Genomic DNA, 21,806 nt, shown 5'->3' with positions numbered 1-21,806 from the left:
TCCGTTTTGCTACTCAGACCGCTGGGAAGTCTCCTGGAAATTGAAAGATTGGCAGTTATTGCGGCGGTAGTACTATAACTGCTATCGGATTTGATGCGCTATTTTTACAACAAATTCACCATTCAAATTCAGCTATGAGGCCATGCTATAGGCGAAATCTTCAGGGGAATTCGATGTGTCATTGATATCCCACTCGAAGCGGTCCTTCAGGCAAATGTTATCGACTTTGATGTCGAGTTCGAATATGCGGAGGCTCTCTTCTTTCTTGGACCGGAAGATGCGGTGATTGCTGATGGCCTTCTTGATGGTGTCGATAATTTGGTTTTAAAAGGGTACAAGGAGCGTATTTTCAGTAACTAGGAGCCTCACATACTACTCGGGCGTGAAGTATGGCTCGTTGACATTCCAGCAAAACATCTATTTATATTTTTTGCCATCGGGCTCCAACTCCAAGTGGATTGGTATCAGATCCTCTTCGATGTCGACCGGCCGCTTTTGTTCGAAACTCAAGGCGCTGGGGATGAGGTTAAACTTTTTGTTGATTGCCTTATTGAGAGCTGTGTATCTGGGCTTTCCTGAATAGAGACAATCCAGCCACTCTGCTAAATCCCCCTCGATGTTAATATAGTTTCCTTTGACTGAGCCCTGCAGCCAGAGAGAAAGTGTCGAGTGATTGATTCCAGCCTCTCTCGCCACATCAACTTGCTTGATGTTGTATTTGGCGAGAGCCTCATGCATCTGCGTACGTATATTCTTATATTCGCCTTCAATCATAATGTCAATCAATGACAATCTAATCAAATAATAATCAAATAATCATATAAATATACATTAATATGCAATCATCTGCCAATCGCGGGCTTATAATGTGCGGCAATCTCTGCATAATGCTCGGATAATGTGCATCCTAAACCTTTCACAAATGCTTAAATTCAATACTCAATTGCATTAAACACATAATAAATCATTTTCAATAGATACTCCTAATATTATTCACAATCCTCTAGTAGAATTTACAAAACAATCAGCAAAACAAAATGGTATCGAGTTCCTGCTCTATCTTATCCTATTATAGTTCTGACTCCTCGAAGATCTGTGACTTCAAAAGATTATCCAGTTCAGCTTCGAATTCGCTCTCCAAGAACTTACTCAGCGTAGAGTTATTGTTAGTCTTCAGACTCGCATTTATCGAACGATGAGATGGACTTGGCGTTTGTGCTATCATATCATCATTGCACTCGTGAATAATCTTGGAGACCTTGACTGCGAACTTCTCACGATTTTTGCATTTTATGTGATCACCTTGGCGGTCGTGCGAGATATCATATGATGAAGATTTATGCAGTATCTTTTTGCTGAAAACTGGGAACTCTGTTTGATTGCTTTTTAACGATAGATTTTCAGTTGCCCCTCTGAATTTGTCAGCTGTCGAACTATTCTTCGATTTTTATTGCTCACTGTTCGAAAATTAAAACCCTGAATCGCAAACTTCGGAGTTTGTGGAAGATGCGCTTGCTTTTCTTTGGTAGTTTGATTTTAATATGATGAAAGGCGCCTTCGCACTTTCGATCTTTTTATTTCTGATATCATTTAAAATATTCTTCAGATTCTCTACGCTTTTGATTTGTTCAGATGTCTTTAAAATGTTGTGACAGCTCTAATTATTCGATTCTCTTTCACTTTGTATCTCTTGTCTCCTTGAACCACTTGAGTATTAACTCTTATACTGATGCATTTAGCTGACATATTTAAATGGATTCTTCTTTTCCCGATCATTTTTGGGAGTAAATGTTTGTGCTTTCATGGATTCGAAGCCATACTTAAAAGTATTTTATGTGTTTCTTTATTTTGGAGTTTAGGATTCATATTTTACTCTTGCGTTGTGATTGTAGTGATGCTAGGTTTTTATTTTGAGAGTATGCTGATAATTTGGCTTGAATTTTAGTTCAGGTTTGTGGGTGACTTTCTTTGAGCTTGGTTCCTCCTTTATCTTTAATAAGTTTGAAGGCTGTGAAGGTGAAGAAATGTCACTCCTTTCGAGAAGTTGCTCGATTTTATGGATGGACTATTGAAATGTTAAAAGCTCATTGTTCGTTAAAATCCTGTAGTCGAAATTAGTATTATACTTTTGTACTAAGTTGTGAATTTGGCTAATGATTGAGGATTATATGCATTTATTGCTGCTAAATTCCAAAGTCAAGTCATTTTATCGAATCGGATATTATGGTAGATTGCTGAGTTTATTTTAGTTCACCCAAATGAGCAAACTCTGATCTCTTCTGCCTTCTATCATTTGCTCCGTTATTCCGAAATAGCCATACTTCTTCGAAAGCATATCAATTGCACGGATACACTTACTGAGTAATATCAGCAACTATCTGTCAGACTTACACATTCTTATGATTCTTTAGAAATCACAAAAAGAGTTTTAGACGAGCAGAAGCTTATTCCTACAAGAATCCAACTGACTGTTAAGCAGTATTATTTTAGGTGTGTTAGGTAGATTGTAGATTTGTCTGCAAAGGTATTCTTCCAATTTCGGATGATCTTCGCTTGATGGGATTTAATAAATAAGGAATTGCTCATTGGAGTACTTATTGATTGCGACCACTTTATTACTTGTTGCTTAGACCTTCCATTATTTGCCACTTCCGATTGCGTGAAAATATTCATCGATTACCCTTTGGATGCCGAACATAATATATATAAGTAATAGAATTAAGAATTCATGGAAGCTTATATTACTTGTATCGGTATTTATTCTGAGTCAATTCTGGAATGCTCATTCGGGCGTATATATATATATATGCCTACGTATATATATGCGTATATATATTTGCGTATATATATATGCGTATGTATTATTCCCACAAGATAGATTATATGCATCATTGATGTTAGATCTTCTTGTTATAGGTTGGGCAATATTTGTTTGATCACAGCTTTTCATAAACTTCTTAGATGGGCCTTTAATCTGGACTTCTGATTGTCATAATTCCGTTTATCATAAACAACGCACCGCCAATGTTATCGCTGATAATACCAATCAGAACATTGGTCTATGTGTCCTATATTTGATAAATGAGCCCCCCCTATAATGTACATCACAGCCCCGATTAGGCATACGAGGGCCGTAATAATGTTAAACCCTTTGATGCTTGCCACAGTTCGATGATATGGATCAGTATATGCTGATTTATGAAGCGTCCCCCAAATGGCAATGACCTGTGAGATGACCAGAACGACGGATCCAAGAACGAAGATATTCAGTCCCACAGCATCAATTGGGTCGATAGTATAAATGCATGAACCAATAAGATAGAGCAGGTTTGATATGAATACAACAAACTCAACAAGGGCCCCGATATTTCTATGAGGGCGAATAAAGCTGAAAATAGGTTTCAAGAAAGCATCGTTCACAGAAACGATAATGAAGAACACCGATCCGATCACATAGAGGATCGAACTTAAAGATTCGTCTTCATCAGCCACGAAAGGCCACTAATTCAAGGCCCCGAAGACATAAAAGATGCAATTGACAACCGATAGTATATTTCCTACAATTATTGCCTTCCTTCTTCGTTTGTGATTGTTCATATCCCCAATGATTTACAATTTAATTTTATCTTCTATGTATGCTCATTTAAGTATCTTAGGATACAAAGGTGTATCAAATAAAGTGGTATATCAAATAAAATGTTCTATCAAATAAAATGGTTGATTAAATAATAAGGTTTGAATATCAAAAGGCTCGATAAATTTATGTATATATTCAATTATAAGTTTATAATTGATTTTCGTTGCATGGGCAATAAATCTTCATTTTAAGAGAGCAATTGGTCCATAATAACATAAAATGCATACAAATCAGTCATTTACAATAAAACAACACTGAAATCAGTGTAGAAACACGAAAGTCTCACAGATATGAAGGCAAAGCGAATCAATTAATATCTGCAGTGGAGATAGGAGCTGCCCTCATAAAGCTGTGTCGTTGAGTTGTACGAGTATGGTGTTAAAAAGCAAGGGCTATGCAATAATAATATATCAGTATTTGTGATTGTTTAACGAATGTCGAAGCTCAATTAAATATATTCTCTATCCAAGCCTGAAACTTTTTTAATCATCAAAGATGTTGCGACTGCACTAATTGTTCTATAACAAAAGTTTGGGTTGTTCTATGTTCAGCCGGCTATGATTGGAATTAATTCTGAGGGGAAGGCCAAGACTTGGATTAATTAGAACTGCTCAATAATGAGTTTACAGAGCCTTCTTCCTTCATTAAAAATCGCAACCTAATCCGAAATAATAAACAGCCTCATATAATTTCTAGCTCCAAAAGTACCCAAAGATGCCAGCAATTCAATATCTTATCCTTTGAATCTAAACTTCGATCAATCCATAAATTACGTCACTCATGCACTTTAAAATATCCAAGGGTTCAAAATCGACAAAGTGTATTTAGATCGCGATGATTTTAGTCAAAATTATCAAATGCTACAGCTGAAGTAAATGACGGCTTCGAGAAGTTTAGGGATTATAAAGAAGACATAAGAGCAACTGCGAGAAATACAGCATATGCATGAATCATTGCTCCTCCAGCAAAGAATACTCAACCAAAAGTAGCGAAAGATTAAACTTAATGAACCTAACTCCGAGACTTCATTTTATTCTGATCGCTTGCAGCTCAATAAGGGCAGGAAGTTTTAATTTGTGCAAAATTAGGGCATCCGGCAATACGAACAACACAGACAACACGAACAAGACGGACGGGACGAAGTGCTCGAGTATAGTTCAAATTTAAGCAGTCATTCAAATACTTAAAATGTAAAGGAATTGACGAAACTGCAAGGAAATTAAAATTGCAGCAAACTCATGAATAAAAAGATAGGATTGTTCAGAAATGCGAGTTAGCTTCAAAAACAACAAACCTATAGATTTGCCTCCTCATTGAATACTTCTCCTGTGTCTACTGCATCTCCTGTATCTCCTTCATATCCTTCGTGTTCCAAGCCCCCATCTTCTCTCCCTCCACTTCCCCCGAAAAAGAAATCGAAATAGAAAAAATAGAATACTTCGAGCCCAACAAAAAAGTTCAAATTTAGAAAAGATTCGGTTCGCAAATAAATATAGATGGTTGATTCGATGATAATTATCGAACAAGAGTGCCTATAAGAGAAAAATATAAACTATATTGAGTCTAGGATCATTTCGTGGCCATGATATTATTTCGCATTTGGATTAGGTATCATAAAACTGACATCCGTTTCAGTCAAAGTAAAATTGTGAATATAATCAGGGTAGTTCCTATCCAAATAATATTTATGGCTTTTTTATTTTTATCACTATTATGTTAATCTAATTCAATTTAACTTCTGAATCTGTGAATGCTGAAAAGAGTAAAAACTTAGAGTTAATACTTTGATTATTCCGAATAAGCAGTTCGATTTCGGAATTAAAATATGTGTACAAATTTCTCAGTTTCATAAACTGAAATAACAGAATAAAATTAAATAAACAAAAATACAACAGAAATTAAACATAACTAATAAGATAATAATGAAATACTCACAAATAAACTGATATAAATTGATTTTTAATTGACTGAAGTTTAGTAATAAAATGAATATCTGCATTTGAATTGCATACGCAATAGTATTGGCACGCTACGCTGCAGGGATTCCTCGAGTGGCAAAAGTTTGCTTCTTTAGGGATGATATCAAAATTCTGAGTGGGTCAGAGATGACGATACTCGCATATTCTATGTTTTATTCTTAAAATATAAAATTGCGTTTTATTAAATAATTCTCTGGTGCCGTGAAGTTATCACTCAATGAAAAAAATGATTGATGATTATTCGCTTCGGGAAAGTCTGGGCGAAGGAATGCACGGGCAAGTTTATAAAGCAATCAATGTGAAAACCAACGTTGAGGTGGCCATCAAGGTTATTCCGATTAAAAAATTCCATGACATTCCCAAGCTCGAGGAGTTCATGATCAATGAAATCAAGATACTTTCTGACATCAATAAGTAATGCAGCTACATCGTCAAGTACGTCGACATGCTGAAGACATCGAATAATTTCTATTTCGTGTATGAGTACTGCAATGGAGGGACTCTTGGCCGCATGTTGCAGCTCTAAAAGAAGCTGAGTGAAAAAACGACACTAAATTATCTGAGGCAGATTCTCTAAGCATTCCATATCTTGGCAAGGAGAAACATCATGCACCGAGATTTGAAACCTGAAAATATTCTATTTCACAACAATGAGGTTCGGATTGCGGATTTCGGTTTCTGCAAGCTTCTGGGGGATAAAGACGATCTATCAAGCACAATGCTCGGATCGCCATTATATATGGCTCCGGAAGTGCTCAAGGGTGAGATCTACTCGATCAAAGCAGATATATGGTCTTTAGGGGTTGTCATTTACCAAATGATCTTCGGGAAGTGCCCATTCTAATCGAAGACCATTGCCTCGCTCATAAAAGTGTTCGAAGTGGAGGAACTGGCATTTCCTCCCCAGATAAAAATCTCGAAGAGTCTCGAGTAGCTCATTCGGAAATGCCTTGTCAAGGATTTCCGCAGCAGGATCAGTTGGTAGTAGTTGTTTTAGACTTACCAGATCACAGATCAAGGAGAGTTGATCAATAAAAAACAGTTAATAATCCCGAGTGTCGGGGGAGAACTCCGATCCTCCATGCGAAATAGTGCCCAAGGCCAGAGAGTCTACAGCTACAACTCGAGTTACCATCCTGGCTATCGCAACACCATCACTCACACCAATCCAGATTCACCAGTTATCAGCATAAGCAACGTTAACAGTCCCAAGAATATAATTCCGACAAACCCCCAGTATCTACAGCCGCAGTTTAATGAGACAAACGCTCAACTGATGAATAGAAAATCTCCTGCCAAATTTGAAGAGCGTGAGCTAAATGGAAACCGGTACTTTAACCAGATGTCAAGAAACATGCAGCCGTAATTTGCAAACAACAGATTCTCGTACAATATAAGCAACAACTCGAGCATAAATATGAATGCGAATATTCATAATAACAGCCTGCATTCGAATGAAGCCATTATTCCAATTATGGTTTCCAGAACTGCGTAAAATGATCCAAAAAGGCTGAGCCCTCCCTCTTTACAGACCTAAACTACAGATAAAATAGAATCATAAAAAATATATTAAATGTAGTCGATAGATAGCTCCGACAATAACAATGCAGTGAACACGAGTCGCGGAGTGCCATTTATGCGTGTATAAATTTTAGCCAAGAGCCATAGCAAGATCTTACAGATAAATCAGCTGATCCTTGAGGTCTATAAGCAAGACTACACATATGCTAAATACATTGGCTATTTGATCTACTCGAGCCTGATGAGAGAAGTCGAAAACATGTCATAAAAGATGAAGTAGCTTAAGAATATCAATAGCAATAAAGACATCAAAAGCCTCTTCGAGCAATAGCACGAGAATATCGCGGCGATCACCCAGAATTTCCTATTATTCTTTAAAGAAGTTCGATAAGTCGAAGGAGCCAGCGATTAACTTTCCAAAGTCCTGGGCTCTGCAAACTCTTATCTCGATCTAGAGAGGGTTCTCCTTCAAAACAAGAACAAAATAATTCAAAATTATGTAGATTCTTTAGCTGGTTCAGACGAAGATACAAGGCTGGCTTCAAGGGTCATTAACTACCTCCTGGAAGGGAATCTCATAAAGAAGGATGCCTACGATCGAATGAGCAGGGAGTATTTGTCAAAACAAATTAAGAGCAAACTATCCAAGTAATGATCTCAGCCAGCTAGCAGAGCTCTCATTACTCTGAATCACACACAAATCGCTTTGTTTTATTTTTGTATTTATTACAGTTTGTATACTTGTAAAAATTATCACGCAATTTCCCTCTGCAAACTTAAGTATTAATATCAACAATTTTTCATTATGCCAAATGAAATTCTAAAAAACATTCCACTCTTATAATTGATCTAAAATGAAGGAAATACTCGACAATATATTCGAAGATGAGCAAAGTAGTAATACTCTACAATCTTCTTCTTCATTGTCAAATCGTTCGCTTCCTACAAAAATGAAATTCGAAATGGCGAATAACACTCAGCATAAAACTAAAAAAATAACGAAAAGATAAATCAAAAGAAACAAAATACTTAATAATAGAAGCTAATCATCAAACTCAAATGCCAGCTCATAAAATGTGCTTAAGTAAAATCCATAAATTAAGCAGTATCCATAAATAAAGTATAAAACCCCATTAATGTATAATACCATAACTTCAGAAAGTTTAACACATTCGGAAAAGTATAAGCATTTGTTAAAATATTTCGATCAAGAAATTAATGAATACTTTCAAACAATTAACGAAGATTCCATAAAATAGTTTTAGCAACAGATACTAAGCCAAAATAATCATCCAAAACAAAATTAATAGACCTATTTTTCAGTTGTCGATGTCTATCGGTATTTGTATTTGGTACAAATACTAAATCACTGCAAAAATCCTAAAATAGTGACCAACTCACTAGTAAACAATATTAAAATCTATTGCTACAATAACAGAGAGGAAGATGAAAGTGATAGATAGCAGACTGCCTCGATATAAGTTGAGAAAGTTGAATGTGAGCTACTGATTCAAAGATAGTATTTACTGTAGAAATTTAATGAAGTAGAAAACTAATATTGTGCGAAATATCAAAGGAATGTGAAAAACAGAGGGTAAATCGATAAGGAAATTATTGTCATGAAGCTAGCGCTAAAATTGAACAATGCGTAACTCTTGCACAATATTGCTAAACTCAACGAGAAAATAAGATTTGACTAACAAAGCAACGCAGATATGCTACAACAATAGGCTGAATATTTAGTGAGTAAATATAGTTAGAGGATGACAATCAAATTGGTGAGCAAAGCTGTCACAGAGAAATTTACTCATATTAATTTGCTGACATTCTTCCAGAGCCAGGACCGCTTTTAGAAATAAGATCATCCAGAGCGATTCCCAAAGTTGAAATCGAAGCAATAGTAGATAAAATAGTATAGAAAGTATTTAGGCAAACATATAAAAAAGAACCAGTTTTCAAATTTAGCAGTGGGGTGCTTAGGGTGTTGCAGTTACTACTCTGAGCAGGCTAATCAGTTTGTCAGATGCTCACGCTGTTTTGCGAGATTTCATCGGTTATGCTTTCAGGGGGAGGTTCTCTTTGCCGAAGATGCCGAAACAAGGGTATACACTTGCCAAAATTGTATTGATGAGGAAAACAAGAGAACAAATAAGCTAAGTTTTAAAGAGTGCGATTATTGTGGCAACACTGGGCTTCTTTCGATGGCCATCCCTCAAGGTCGGATTCATGTGTTTTGTGCAATAACCAATAATGTTTGGAAGGTTTAAAATGAGCAAATCGTTATCCATCCCAATTTCTCGAGCCATCAATCTCTGTAATTATGCTCATTGTGTGGATTCGAAACAGATAGGGTTTCTCATTGCGTAACTTGCAAAAAGAGAGCGCATTTCTCATGTGCTTTTCTTGCAGGATGGACTTTCGAAAAAGATTTAAATGGGTTCTCTCTTTTTTGCTGTCATAAAAATATATGCACGAAAGCAATGTCTCGAAATCGCAAGTTTGTCATAAACTATTCCAACGCTGTCTTCTCTGAATGAATACGGTGATTAAAATTTATATTCAATTAATTAATCAATTGCTACATAAATTATCACCATGAGTAATATATATAAGCTACATAAATCATTTGAATTTGGCGATATAGTCGATAGCTTTTACTATTTCGTGGTGCAGCTCATTCTCAACATCGCTGTCGATTTTGTAACTCTTGCCTTGCATTGGATAGCTAATTCGATATTGAATTGTGAGCAATCTAAACAAAAACAACAGTAAGTTATTTATGTTCTTTTTAGAAGCCTCTCTTTGATTCTTTGTGAATTGGATTGTTGATAAAATCCATTAGTTTATTTAGCTGCGGCCTTTCCTCGAGCCTACATGCAGAGGAATGCATTATTCAATCTTTTTTGTCATGAGAGTGTTGGAAGGCAGAGAGCCTGATTATTTTTTAGCTTTGTACATATCTTTTAGGCTATTTCTTGACCCAAAGTATGATTCAACATAAGGCTCAAGACGATCAATGTCTAAGTGTTTCCAGTTTTAAATGAATATTACCAAGCTGTTACTTTTATGTTTTTCGCCATCACGGACGCTTTTAAAAAACACATTAAAGACTTATTTATTTATACCATCTCGTAAAGTTTTTATGGAATTGACATAGCCATCAGACGACGATAGCTAAAAAGCTTATAATTTGTGAGGGCTGCTTGAAATCTATTTATTTTACCTTTGATTTTGATTTTGGATTTGATTTTTTGCCCGATTTTGCCTTTATCCGGTTTAATTATAGTTTAAATCTTCATTAAAATTTTAATCTTAATCTTCATTTGCATATTCATTTAAGCCACCAGCTAAATCAACGAATTTTTTATCGTTTTTGAACAGCTTTTTCTTCAGCTAATTCACTTCCTTCTGCAGCTTATCGTTAAAATGCTTCTGGTTCTGCAATTATCTTTGTATGGGTATGTTACTGGAGTCTGCATTTTATTTTTGGTGGGACTTCGTTTGTGAGTCTAAATGATGAATTTGACTCAAATTTTATAAAGTCCTTTTATTTTAATACTATTTGTTATTAAGATGAAGTGTTCTATTTTCGTCGTTGACGCGCTTATTCTAATCTTCGTAGATTCTGATGCGATTCCTCAACTGGAATATTTCCTGATCTTTGGCCTCAATAGTCAAACGAGTTGACCTTTCGACTCCTTCCATTCGAATTGCCTGCTCCCTGATTTACAGATTGAAACGATCGCTTTCATTTTCGATCACAAACCTTAATTGCAGGATTTATTCCTCCATTTTGCATTTGAGGGAAAGCAGCTCGTTTATTGTTTTTTTATAATGCAGAATTTATTAGGTTTGGCTTTCATACTTTCGAATGATATTGTCCTTGTCTTGGAAGTTACGGAGATAGTCCGTTTCCATTTTTTTGTTGAGGACTTGGTTGTCTGTGGCGAGTCCGACTAATTTATTCTAAGATAAGATGAACTGTACATTCAGGTCTAAATTCCTTAACTTTAAGGCTTCATGGTACTAGTTGTTAACAGCTTGGTATCCTAGGATCTTTTTGTTGAGTCGATTTTCATCTGTATAGGCCCGAGTCAACCTCTTGGATTCGGCTTTGGCTCGCTCCAGTTCCGCATTTGTGCCATTTTTCCATTTTGATTACTCGTTATAATGACCCCAGCTTGATTCCCGAGGTGGAATGTAACTTTGGTTTGGCTTATTCCCCAAATTGTTAAATGCTGGCCCGTCCTATGTTTTCATCGTTGAGTTCAGATAATGATCTCTGATGAGTATATTTCCTGAATTCATATTTCAATTATAACGATTCAATCCGATATTAACAATAATCATATTAATAATATTAACAATATTAATAAAATTAAATATATTAACAATATTAGCAATCATGATTATGATAAAAAAAATGATTATTATTAGATAAATAATATAAATAATATTAGGAGTTTCTATAAATTAGAGACTGTCATCGCTGACTAATAATGGATGTGTAATCATAATTTTTGAATGTCTGAATTGGTAAAGGCGTCAGTCGATTTTGCGTTTTACGATTTAAAAGGTAGGGCACATTTAATCAAATCAACTTTAAATTAGAAAGAGACTCTATGGACGAAAATTTTTTTGAAGACTAAGGATAAAATGCAGTTCAGCCCCAGGAAACCCCCTCTGCAAACTAATTTTAATAAGCCTCTCCTGTTGTTGAATTAAAGAACAACAATGATGACGACTTTGATTTCGCATGTATATTTTGATATAAAGTAGAACCAGCTCAATCCGACGCTCCTAATGGCCATGTCTACTCTTCTAACAATGAAGATGAGGAAACTTTTCGAAAGATTCGGGATGAAGAAGAGCGCATCCAAGAGGGATTAAGATCCAAAGCAGTAACTACTTATTTGATTTAGAATGAGGAATACGAAAACAAACTGAAGAGAAAGTAGGCTGGGAGAGTGTAGTTAGAAGGATTTATGACGAAAAAGAACCAGGAGAAGTCTGAGCGAAAATAGTAAAACATTCAGAAGGAGAAAAGCACACGTGAAGAAGCAAGTAAACTGAACAAAGATGTTGAGTGGAAAAAGGTTGGAGCCAGTATTGCCCTGAAGCAAGGGGAGCACCCAGGGAAGAAGGACGTTAACAGAATGAGGGAGGCTATTATGAATAAAAGGGCTGATTAATGTCAATGATTATTGACATCGCATATCGCATTTTCTTAATTTTATTTGCCATTATATTTTATAATCTATCAGGGGCTCTATTCAGCTCTTCTGACCCGAGAAAGAGCTTGAGTCTCCCTTGCGGAATCGCTTCATGAAAACAGCTTCAAAAAGAATGACTTGGCTGCCTGAATTCCAATTTCAAAAGGATAGTGTGATCCTTACTGCATCGAATTGTTTTCTTGGCTCCTAAATTTCCTGTGAAAATTTAAATTACGTGGCGCAGCTGCTATAATGAAAGCCTTGGACTTAAACACCAAACCAAGGCTTCGAAGCCTATTGTTGATATCTATATAATCTCTTTATTTTTGCTATTAAAAATAAATTAAATTCATGAATCTAATGCGCTCAAGTTAACCTAATTTATAAAATAACTCCCCGCACGAATACACTATTTGCAATTCACGTATATATTTATATTATCTGTATGAATGATTTAATGCGCATCAAAGAGCCATTACTTAGCAAGTAATAAGTTCGTGGGCTATCCTCCCTTTGATTGCTGTGAAATGTGAGCGAAGAATAAGGATAAAGACTCTCAGGATCATATTTTTAACTGCATCTTTTCTAATATCTAATTTTAAGAATCAAAGCTTCATCGATTGCCAGCCATTGAGAAGACAGTCCTTGAGAAGCAGCTAAAATATACTGATAAGATCAAAAGAAGCTACCAGCAGGCCTATTCACAAGAGCTAAATGTTCAAAAAGTTAGATCTATTCACAGCAGGAACATCATAAAAATGAAAATATATGCAGAACAATAATTATTGGTGCCAAAAATAAACAAGAAAGAAAGCAGCCTAAATAAATATGCCAGTGCATAAATTTTAAATTTTGATGTCAGTTTCTATTATTACGAGATCGCTCCCTAATCATATAATTGGTTAATGTGTCGGTATATTGAACCCCCAACTGCCAAAATGTATATTCTCTGCAATATCTTCATCTTCCTGGCATTTCTGGCACTACTACAAGCAATATTCCTGGCATTCAGTCAGCAAGGCAAAGCTGTGGGTTATTTATTTAGTGCAATCGTATATTGGTACTGTTTTCGGAAGCTCTCATACTTTGCATGCATTATCAACGAAATATTTAGCCTGTCGATGATCTGGTTTTTGCTGTTGGAAGTAAATAGATTGAGAATTTAGATGATCGTGAATATAAAATCTGGACTCTACCAGATCTACCTGAGCAGCGAGGGGATATACAAAATGTCGACGATGATCGTCACTATTGTTTGTGTTTACTTCAATTTTATTGCCTACAAGTAGTTCAAACAGCTTGCCTTCGAAATCCACAAATATTAAAACAATCAAGGAATAGATGAGTTGTGAATTAAGTCAGGCTAAACGATATTGATTATTTCTAATTTAATATTTAATTAATTATCTGCAAATACACCAATGGCCATTGATCTTGTTCGGGGAGGCCGCACTCCAAACAGGGGGTTCAAGCCCACCAAATCCACCAACACCTACCTCAAGACTCTCATTAAAGTAGCGAATTTCTTTATCTCAGCTTTATGCCTTCTTGAACAGAAGAACCGAATCCAGATTCAATAAAGTTATCCACAAGCGTCTTAATCAATCCCGGCTCAACAGATACCCAATTTCTGTCTCCAGGATCACCAGAATTTTGAGCAAAGCCAAAGACTCCAAAAAGATTGTTGCCGTCGTTGGCTCCATCACCGATGATGTCAGGCTCCTCACTCTCCCAGAAGGATTGAGAATCTGCGCCCTCAAATTTACAGCAGGTGCCAGAAAGAGAATTATCGCAAATAAAGGGCAATGCTTGACCTTCGATCAGCTCGCTCAAATTGCCCCCACTGGAAAAGATGTCCTTCTTTTGAGAGGGCCAAGAGACAGAGAAGCAAAAAGATTCTTCGGACTTTACCCCGGCCAGAAAGGATCTCACACCGCCCCAAGAGTCAGAACCTAAGGCCGAAAGTGGGAAAGAGCAAGAGGAAGAAGATGAGATAAATAATCTTTTATTTAAACATAAATTAAAATAATTGTTTATCAGTAATTTTATGCAGGAACTTCAAGATGATAATAACCTTTTCCAGCCAACCATGAAAAAGAGAAGGAGCCTCTCGAAGCAGACCAAATATATCCCATCCCAGGTGAAGAAACTATAAAGGATGCACACAGAAAATGTCACTCAGATGTCGATTAAAAAATCTCTCACTGATGCAGCAACACTAGAGCAGCGACTTTCCTACCCTTTCCATCACACCAAGAGCTTCAAGACCCATAAATGCAAAGAGGAGATCTGGTAATAAAATTTCAAGCTGAAATCAGAGAATAATAGCCTCAAAAAGTAGGTTGCAATCAAGAAACTGCAAAATCAGACCCAAAAAAATAAAAATAAGAGCATCACACTCAAGCTGAACAGGGAATTCCAGAAGGATTTCTACTATACCGGGCTCGGGCAGACATCAGAAGGTCATAGTCTCTACATTGTGGCAGGAGTCAAAAATCAATATGACCAGTTAAAATAAAACTATGCCAAACTATTCGAACAATTCACGCAGATGAAGAGGACGAATTATGTCGAGCAGTTTAATTAACTGAAGATCTACTCATAGGCATTGCAGGATGAAAATAAAAGACTAGCAGATAAGGTCCATAATTTAGTTAACAAAAGAGGTGTCTAAATCGACACCTATGCTTTTTATGAGCTCCTGCGGAACAATGAAAAGCTGAAGTTAAAGAATGCCACATTGAAATAATAAATTCGATAGATGAAAAAGCAACATAAAGAGCATCGCAAAGTCATAGAGTTTTTATAAAGATTAGCACTATCGAAATAGAATGCTGGCCTTTCAGCAAAGCAATTATCAAAGAACCTCAAAGTAAAAAACTAGTAGCTAACCATCAAACTCAGCACTCTATAACAAGAGCAATAAGCCTCAAAGAAGCAGTACGAAGCGAAAATATCAGCACAGTTAGCGCATCACCAAAGAGAAATGAGCTCGACTCACTCTTAATACAGATCCAGCCTGACATTAAAAACTGAACAAATCAAACAATTAGAGAAGCAGGTAAACTACCTCAATACAATTATAACATATTGGAAGCCAAACGAACATTAAAGATTACAAATTTAAAGCAAAGTGATGACAAGTGCAGACAGTGCTACACACTCTAACAGAGAAACGAAGTCCATTCTTTAAAAATAAGATCAGTCATGCAATTCTATTGCGAAAATGAACGAGCAGCAAGATGGAGTTGGAGATACTAACCAAACATAAACTGAGAAAATGCACGATACGAAATAGATGAAAGATTAGAATAGAAGGGCGAAGTCTGATACGAAATGTGCATAAAATGCCAAGAAAATGAGGAAAGTTGGACTATAGTAACTGGAAGATACCCCGGAGTATATAAAGTATCGGCTGATTGGCAATAGCATTGATTTAGATCAGTTCATCCGGTATTTCGATTCCCCATAAAACTCATCCTCTATTACCCACCACCAAATTCAACAAGTTTTGCTCGCCGATCCCTTCAAACTCAACGAAAGTATGGCACTCTTGTTGGCTAGGTACATTGTCGAAGATTAATGCTTTTATGAGAATAATGACACATCGAATGCCTATGTCTACTTCGATCCAAACAACTAAGTCGATCTGAATGTCGCCAAATCGATACTCCGCACACTCGTAGGAGTGTACAGCTCAATTCAAGCCAATGCTAAGACCAGTGGAAATAGATAATGAGTAGGCATGCCAACAGGTTCGAGACAACCATCAAGTCATTAGCTCATAACTGTTAAATTAGCAGCACAAAGTGGGGGGAATTGATATATGCACTCCTGAATTCTTAAGTGAACGAACAACTTAAGTAATGGCTCCTTGGGCAGTTAATGCTAAGTTCTTAAAGCCTGGAGAAACTCAATTGCAACGCCCTCATCGAAGAGTACTGTAACAAATAGTGAATAGGAATGAAGTGATAAATAATTGTATGCCTTATTCCAACGCCAATTATTATCGCCTAATATTTTATTTATTGATGAGTCTGATTGCAGAAGGGGATAACTCACAAATATCTGTCTGCTGTCTGTTCGAGGCTTTGGGTCCAAAGAGTATCATCATCGAGGCAATAATCTTTGTGGTCACCAGTCTGCTCACTCTTATGTTGATTGCCTACAGTATCCAAATATTGAAACGAAAGAGAGAGATCGCTGAAATGGACAAGACCTTGTTTTGGTTGCTGAGTTCATGGAGTGCATGTATTCATTGCATAAAGTAGGCTATTTCATTAAAATAATATTGAATTTTGCGGCGTATGAGCAATACATGACAGAGTAAGGGGCACTCTCCTCCGCCCAACAGAAACAGCTGCTCAACTATTCGGCATGCTTCTTCCTTTTCGACAATATGTCTACCTATATCATACTAACGTTGCTCGTCCTCATCCCTTACAAATGGTAGAAATCTCGAAATGTAGGATTAAACAGACCTTAGCCTCGCTCTAATAATATAATATGACAATTAAAATAAGGCGGTTATCACACCGCGGCTTCATCATTCTCAATGTCATTCACAAGTACATTTTCGCGAGGCTGATATTTGTGGCCTATAGGATTACAATGACAGTCTTGATTACTGAACATAGCCTCCCCTGTGTTGCTTTCCCGCAGATCGAGTACTTTCTGGATTAAACTTAGGGCTATTGTTGTTATCTTCGAGTCGACAGTTTGTCTGCTGGTCTATATCTATGGACACGTGCTCACCTACAAACTGAGGCAGTTCATTCGCTTGAGCCCTTCTGACTTTCTGAAGCTGAAACTGGAATTTTACTTGCTGACATTTGTCTCAATATCGAAGTTCGTGATAAATGTGATCTCCTACTTTTTAGGCGAGCTTGCGAATGTCGATTATTCCAAACCACATTGCTTGTATGATTAGCCAAGAGCATAGCTAGCCAACTCGCTTTTTACATTCTTTTCTGCCTTTCTCATGCACTTTCTCCCCATTGCTGTTATCTTTTATGTGTATCGGCCCAATGGCCGTCCCTCTATACAATAGAGTTCAGCAGACCTCACAAGCACTGACCCTTTTGTTTAATCTTCTGATTATTCTCAGAGAAATGGCTCATGATTCTGCTGATCGAACTCAGATGAATACGACTATACTCAATTTGAAGAATAGGGGAAGATATAGTTATTGATAAAGCGTTTTCATATATTTTCGGCCTTATTTTATTATTCTTCTTCTGCTTCTATATCTTATTGCGAAGAGCTGAATGAAAGTAATCCCTTTCTTTCAATCATTATCTGAAGTAAGTCTCTGATTAAACAGTCTTTGACTTTATATGTAAATTAATCATTACTAATTTAATTTGCAATACCTGAAGTTTCCATATAACTTTCTCGAGGGTCATACAAATTATCTTCCTTGATATGGATGCATCAGAGTATATACAATTGTTCACATCCTATTTTTATAGTCGTCCAAATTATTTATTGTAACTTGAAGATTGCTTAATTGCTCAGACCAACATACGCTCACATACAAACTACATTGATAGAATTAAATACTTAGAAATATGATCATAAAACATTCGCTGAAATGATTCAGGCTCTCAATCAAGCTCTTCGTTCAGTGTCTGAAAAAACAGTTGCATTCGACTGACGAATATACAGTACAAATTAGCTCATAGTATGGATTAATTCGATTAATAGTGAATTATAATCCTGAAACCAAGCTACACGTAAATCAATTATAATAATAAGCGTATTGAAGCAATGTTCAAAGTTATTCTATGTGTGGGTCTTCTTCTTACCTTCTCAGCAGCTCAGGGACCAGCTCAGGGACCAGATGGCGTTCAGGGAGCAGATGATGTTCAAGCTCAACAAGCTGAAATCTCTATGAAGAGGACAGCTTGTTTGGTACTCTCGAGGTATCATTCGAACGCCCGGAAATAAAACATTGAGGCAATGATTTCTTCAATCGCCCCTGAAGACCAACAGAAATGCATAAACAAGATGTATGTCTTGGCTATCGAGCATTGCCTCCCCACAATTTCAAGTGATGAAACTCAGAAGGTATAAAATTTCATAATCTCAGTTTTTCGTGGAAGATCCTAACTTCAATCCGGAGTAGATGTTTTATATTTTCGATGGGTTCGATTATAGCGCTGCAGGAACTACCTACAATGAGTTCACCAAGAACCAATAGGGCCTCGTCAAGTTCATGAAAAACTTCGACGAAGAAATGCAAGTGAGAAAGTAAGAGAAGTAGGCGACCGAGGAAACAGCGTAAGAAAAGTTCGAAATGAAATTCTTTGGCCTCTCTTCGGATGATGTCCCCTCTTCGATTAAAATAGTCTACATGGTCATCTTTTTGTCGATCATCGCCGTCGGAGTTGCCTTTGGATTCAAGAAAATCGATTCTGAACAGAAAAAGAAATCCCCCAAGAAGACTAAATCACCCAAAAAAACTAACTGATTCGGATGAATTTAATCTTTATAGCATAACTATGGCGTTGACTCCCCCTTTATGTTCTTTGTTTTGGATCAGGAACAGCGGCTTACATCTCTATAAAATTTGTTATAATTTTAACGAATAAGATTGATGATATATATCCCAGAAAGACTCTCGTCGTTTAGTTCCTTGGAGGAATAAGAGTAGTCAAACAATATGCTAACTTTCAAGAGAAACATCAATCGAGCCGATTCTACTTATTTTTCTGCCTTCGAGTAGGAGTATATCGAAGTCCCAATCAAAGCTGCTAAACAAAATTAGTTAAAGAAGAGAGAAAGAATAGGCAGCATAAAAAATTACGAGCAAACCAAATAAAACAGTTTCGACAACAAAAACATTCGCAAAGACCAAGGCACAATTATTTCATTGTAAAGGGTGATCTGCAGGCTCGAGTAATAAAATAGAAAAATCAGATCTATAAACGGAGATTTACGGCAGTAATTAGAGAACTGTCAACGAAATATAAGCATCATGTCAGAACAAATGCATAGCAAAAACTAGCTGTTAAAGGAAGGCCTCGTAAAGCAGCAGGCCTAGGATCACCATAAAAAGTAATGGACAGAGAATCTATTAAAGTAAATTTTCAAAATGAAGTAGTCGATATCCGTTCTGAAAAATGAAGTAAATTTGTATAAGAGCAAGGCAAGCTGCTTGTAAAAGTAATTAAAATTTTGGGACCAAAAATAAGTCAACAACGAAAACGATGGTTGGCAATAATAGTTTATAAACATCTTCATTGATATGGCAGGAAAAATCTGCCCTGACATCGAAGAAGATTGGACTTCCAAAAAGAAGGTGCAGATTGGCTGGAAGATTCTGAAAAATATTATACAGAAGTCAATCAGCATGGGAGTGAAACCTCCAAGAGTGCACAAAAATGTGCATTGAGCTCATATTGTTTATATTATTGAATATAAAATCACTTTTGTAGTAATTTCTTGGTGATGATGCTAGATGCTGAGGACATCAATCGCGTAGATTTCTTTGCGTTGTTTCCATTCTGCAGCAGATTCGTGCTGGTCGCTCCTTTTTTTCTTTCGAGAGATTTCCTCGCCCCATTTGCAACTGTGTTTTCCTTATTGAGGTGAGTGATCCTTTGAGTGTCCTTTAATTTGAATGATGACTATTTGAGCTTGTTAATATTTTCCTGCGAGGCGATGCACATAGTCTTCTGCAGCTATTTCTCGAGATCTCTGACTTTCTTTTCATTTATCTTAGATTCCATGTGAATGTCTCTGTTTAGGCTTTTCAACTTCTCATTCAGTTTGATTATTTCCTTCATTTTGACATCGTTTTACTTTCTTTTTTCCTTCGATTCACTCAAACTCTATTCGTACTTGATCACAAGCTATTCAAGTTAATTGATTCTGGCATCTTTCTTTTATATTTCGGACTCCTTATTGTTTAGCTCACTGATGAGCTTCTCATTTTATTTGGTTACAGTGCTGATCGCATTCTCTTGGCTTTTCATTTTAATCATTAACCCTTCGATGGTCTTTTATTTATTCTATAGCTCTCTTTCCAGATTTTGGATATCTCGAAACATTTCATAGACATTTTTCATTTGTGTTTCGTTGTTTTCAATAGGAGACACTAAGTTAAAGTTACTCATCGGGCTGATGATGGACTCATAGCATTTTTAGTTAGATTTCTGGAAAGCTAGAGCCAGCTTGGCCTCATTTTAATTTCCTTATTTGAATTAATAGCTTTCATCGATTCTGATGGTGAGCTTCTTTTTCCCGCATTGGTTCTTCTGTATATTTGACTTCAGCTCGATTAGATTATCCTGCAGGTTTTATTTGTTTTCATGAGAAAACTCCTCAAACATTACGAGATTGTTCTTGAGCCCTGAGTCGAAATTGGACTATGAGGGAGATATCATCGAAGATCCATTCAAACGTAGGGCTTCTTCATTGATAGAGTAGTTGGACGGGCTTGTCAGTTATTATATCATTCTTAATAATATAAATCAAACCCATTTCATATTTCTTAACTGTTTTCTTATTTAACTTATTTCAACTATCAAATCCCCCCCCCATTTTAAAGTATTATATGGTTGCTTTAGCATTTTCTGTTAACCTGCAACAATAACCCTTCAAAATATTTTATAATGCGAACAAATGCTGTTGATTGTATGAATAATGGTTTATAATGCTCATAAACAAATGCTTTAGTTGCAAGTTCTTCAAGTGTTTATACACTAGATAGATAGATAAATATTCAATTAACTTGAAGAACATGCTATTATTTCTTCTTCTTCTGGGATGCCGAATTGATTTCTTAGTGTATTCGATTGTGATGTTCTTCTTTGTATTTTGGTGTGGAATTATGATGTTTCTCGATTAGCTGATTATTCTATGCAGGATGGTTCTATTCGTTTCTTCTGTCTGCCTACTTTTCGATTTAAATAAAACTCTCGACATCCTTTTGCTTTTGTTCAGCAAACTACTATTCGTTTAGTTCTTTAATGAATTTACCATTTTGCCAGAGGCCTTTCCTTATTACCGAGCCATAAATATCAGATAAAATTCCAGCCCCATGCTGACGACCTTCAAGCCATGCCCCATTGTAATCATTGGCCGAAGAAAATACGAATTTCCCAAAACCTTGCTTTTTTCCATGGAAATAGCCCCCTTAATAGAAAGATAAATCCTTCCACTCCATCCTGCCCTCGCCATGAATTTCCCCATAGCGCCATGTCCCTTCGTACCTTTTTTTCATCATGTCGTTTTCTGAGTAGTTGACAATTCCTTTCCCATGAGGTACGAGTTTCTTCGGGTCGATTTGGCCTAAAATAAAAATAAGTTTACCCTAGTACTTTCTTAGATCTTTATAATGGATGATGCCAAGCCCTGATTTAATTTCATCGTAGACGATGTTGGTCATGTTTTTGTCATTCAACAGAGTTAAAGTACCGTTATTTGGTTTTGAAGCCACCCACTACCCTT

General features: G+C 36.4%; 2 protein-coding genes across 2 annotated transcripts; one reads left to right on the top strand and one right to left on the bottom strand.

Annotated features, from left to right (window-relative positions):
* Positions 1–417: 417 nt before the first annotated feature.
* LOC148299001 (uncharacterized) lies at positions 418–774 on the bottom strand. Its single transcript, XM_088276462.1, has one exon. The coding sequence runs from the start codon at positions 772–774 to the stop codon at positions 418–420; it is 357 nt and encodes a 118-aa protein (XP_088132588.1).
* Positions 775–5,884: 5,110 nt separating this feature from the next.
* LOC148299000 (large ribosomal subunit protein eL18-like) lies at positions 5,885–18,246 on the top strand. Its single transcript, XM_088276460.1, has 3 exons — positions 5,885–6,030; positions 13,991–14,294; positions 18,169–18,246. The coding sequence occupies exons 1-3, from the start codon at positions 5,885–5,887 to the stop codon at positions 18,244–18,246; spliced, it is 528 nt and encodes a 175-aa protein (XP_088132586.1).
* Positions 18,247–21,806: the final 3,560 nt, after the last annotated feature.

Source organism: Brachycentrus maculatus, unplaced genomic scaffold, assembly GCF_059751285.1.
Source record: "Brachycentrus maculatus isolate JH-2025_06_01 unplaced genomic scaffold, ASM5975128v1 h1tg001437l, whole genome shotgun sequence".
NCBI lineage: Eukaryota > Metazoa > Arthropoda > Insecta > Trichoptera > Brachycentridae > Brachycentrus > Brachycentrus maculatus.
The sequence above is the reverse complement of the archived record's forward strand: the minus strand, read 5'-3'. Positions and strand labels throughout refer to the sequence as shown.

Coding starts and splice junctions, on each gene's coding strand:
- LOC148299001 (XM_088276462.1), bottom strand. CDS start 774: ATGATTGAAGGCGAATATAAGAATATACGTACGCAGATGCATGAGGCT.
- LOC148299000 (XM_088276460.1), top strand. CDS start 5,885: ATGCACGGGCAAGTTTATAAAGCAATCAATGTGAAAACCAACGTTGAG. Junction 6,031..13,990: donor ATACTTTCTGACATCAATAA/GTAATGCAGCTA, acceptor TTCTGTCTCCAG/GATCACCAGAATTTTGAGCA. Junction 14,295..18,168: donor GATCTCACACCGCCCCAAGA/GTCAGAACCTAA, acceptor CCTTCTCAGCAG/CTCAGGGACCAGCTCAGGGA.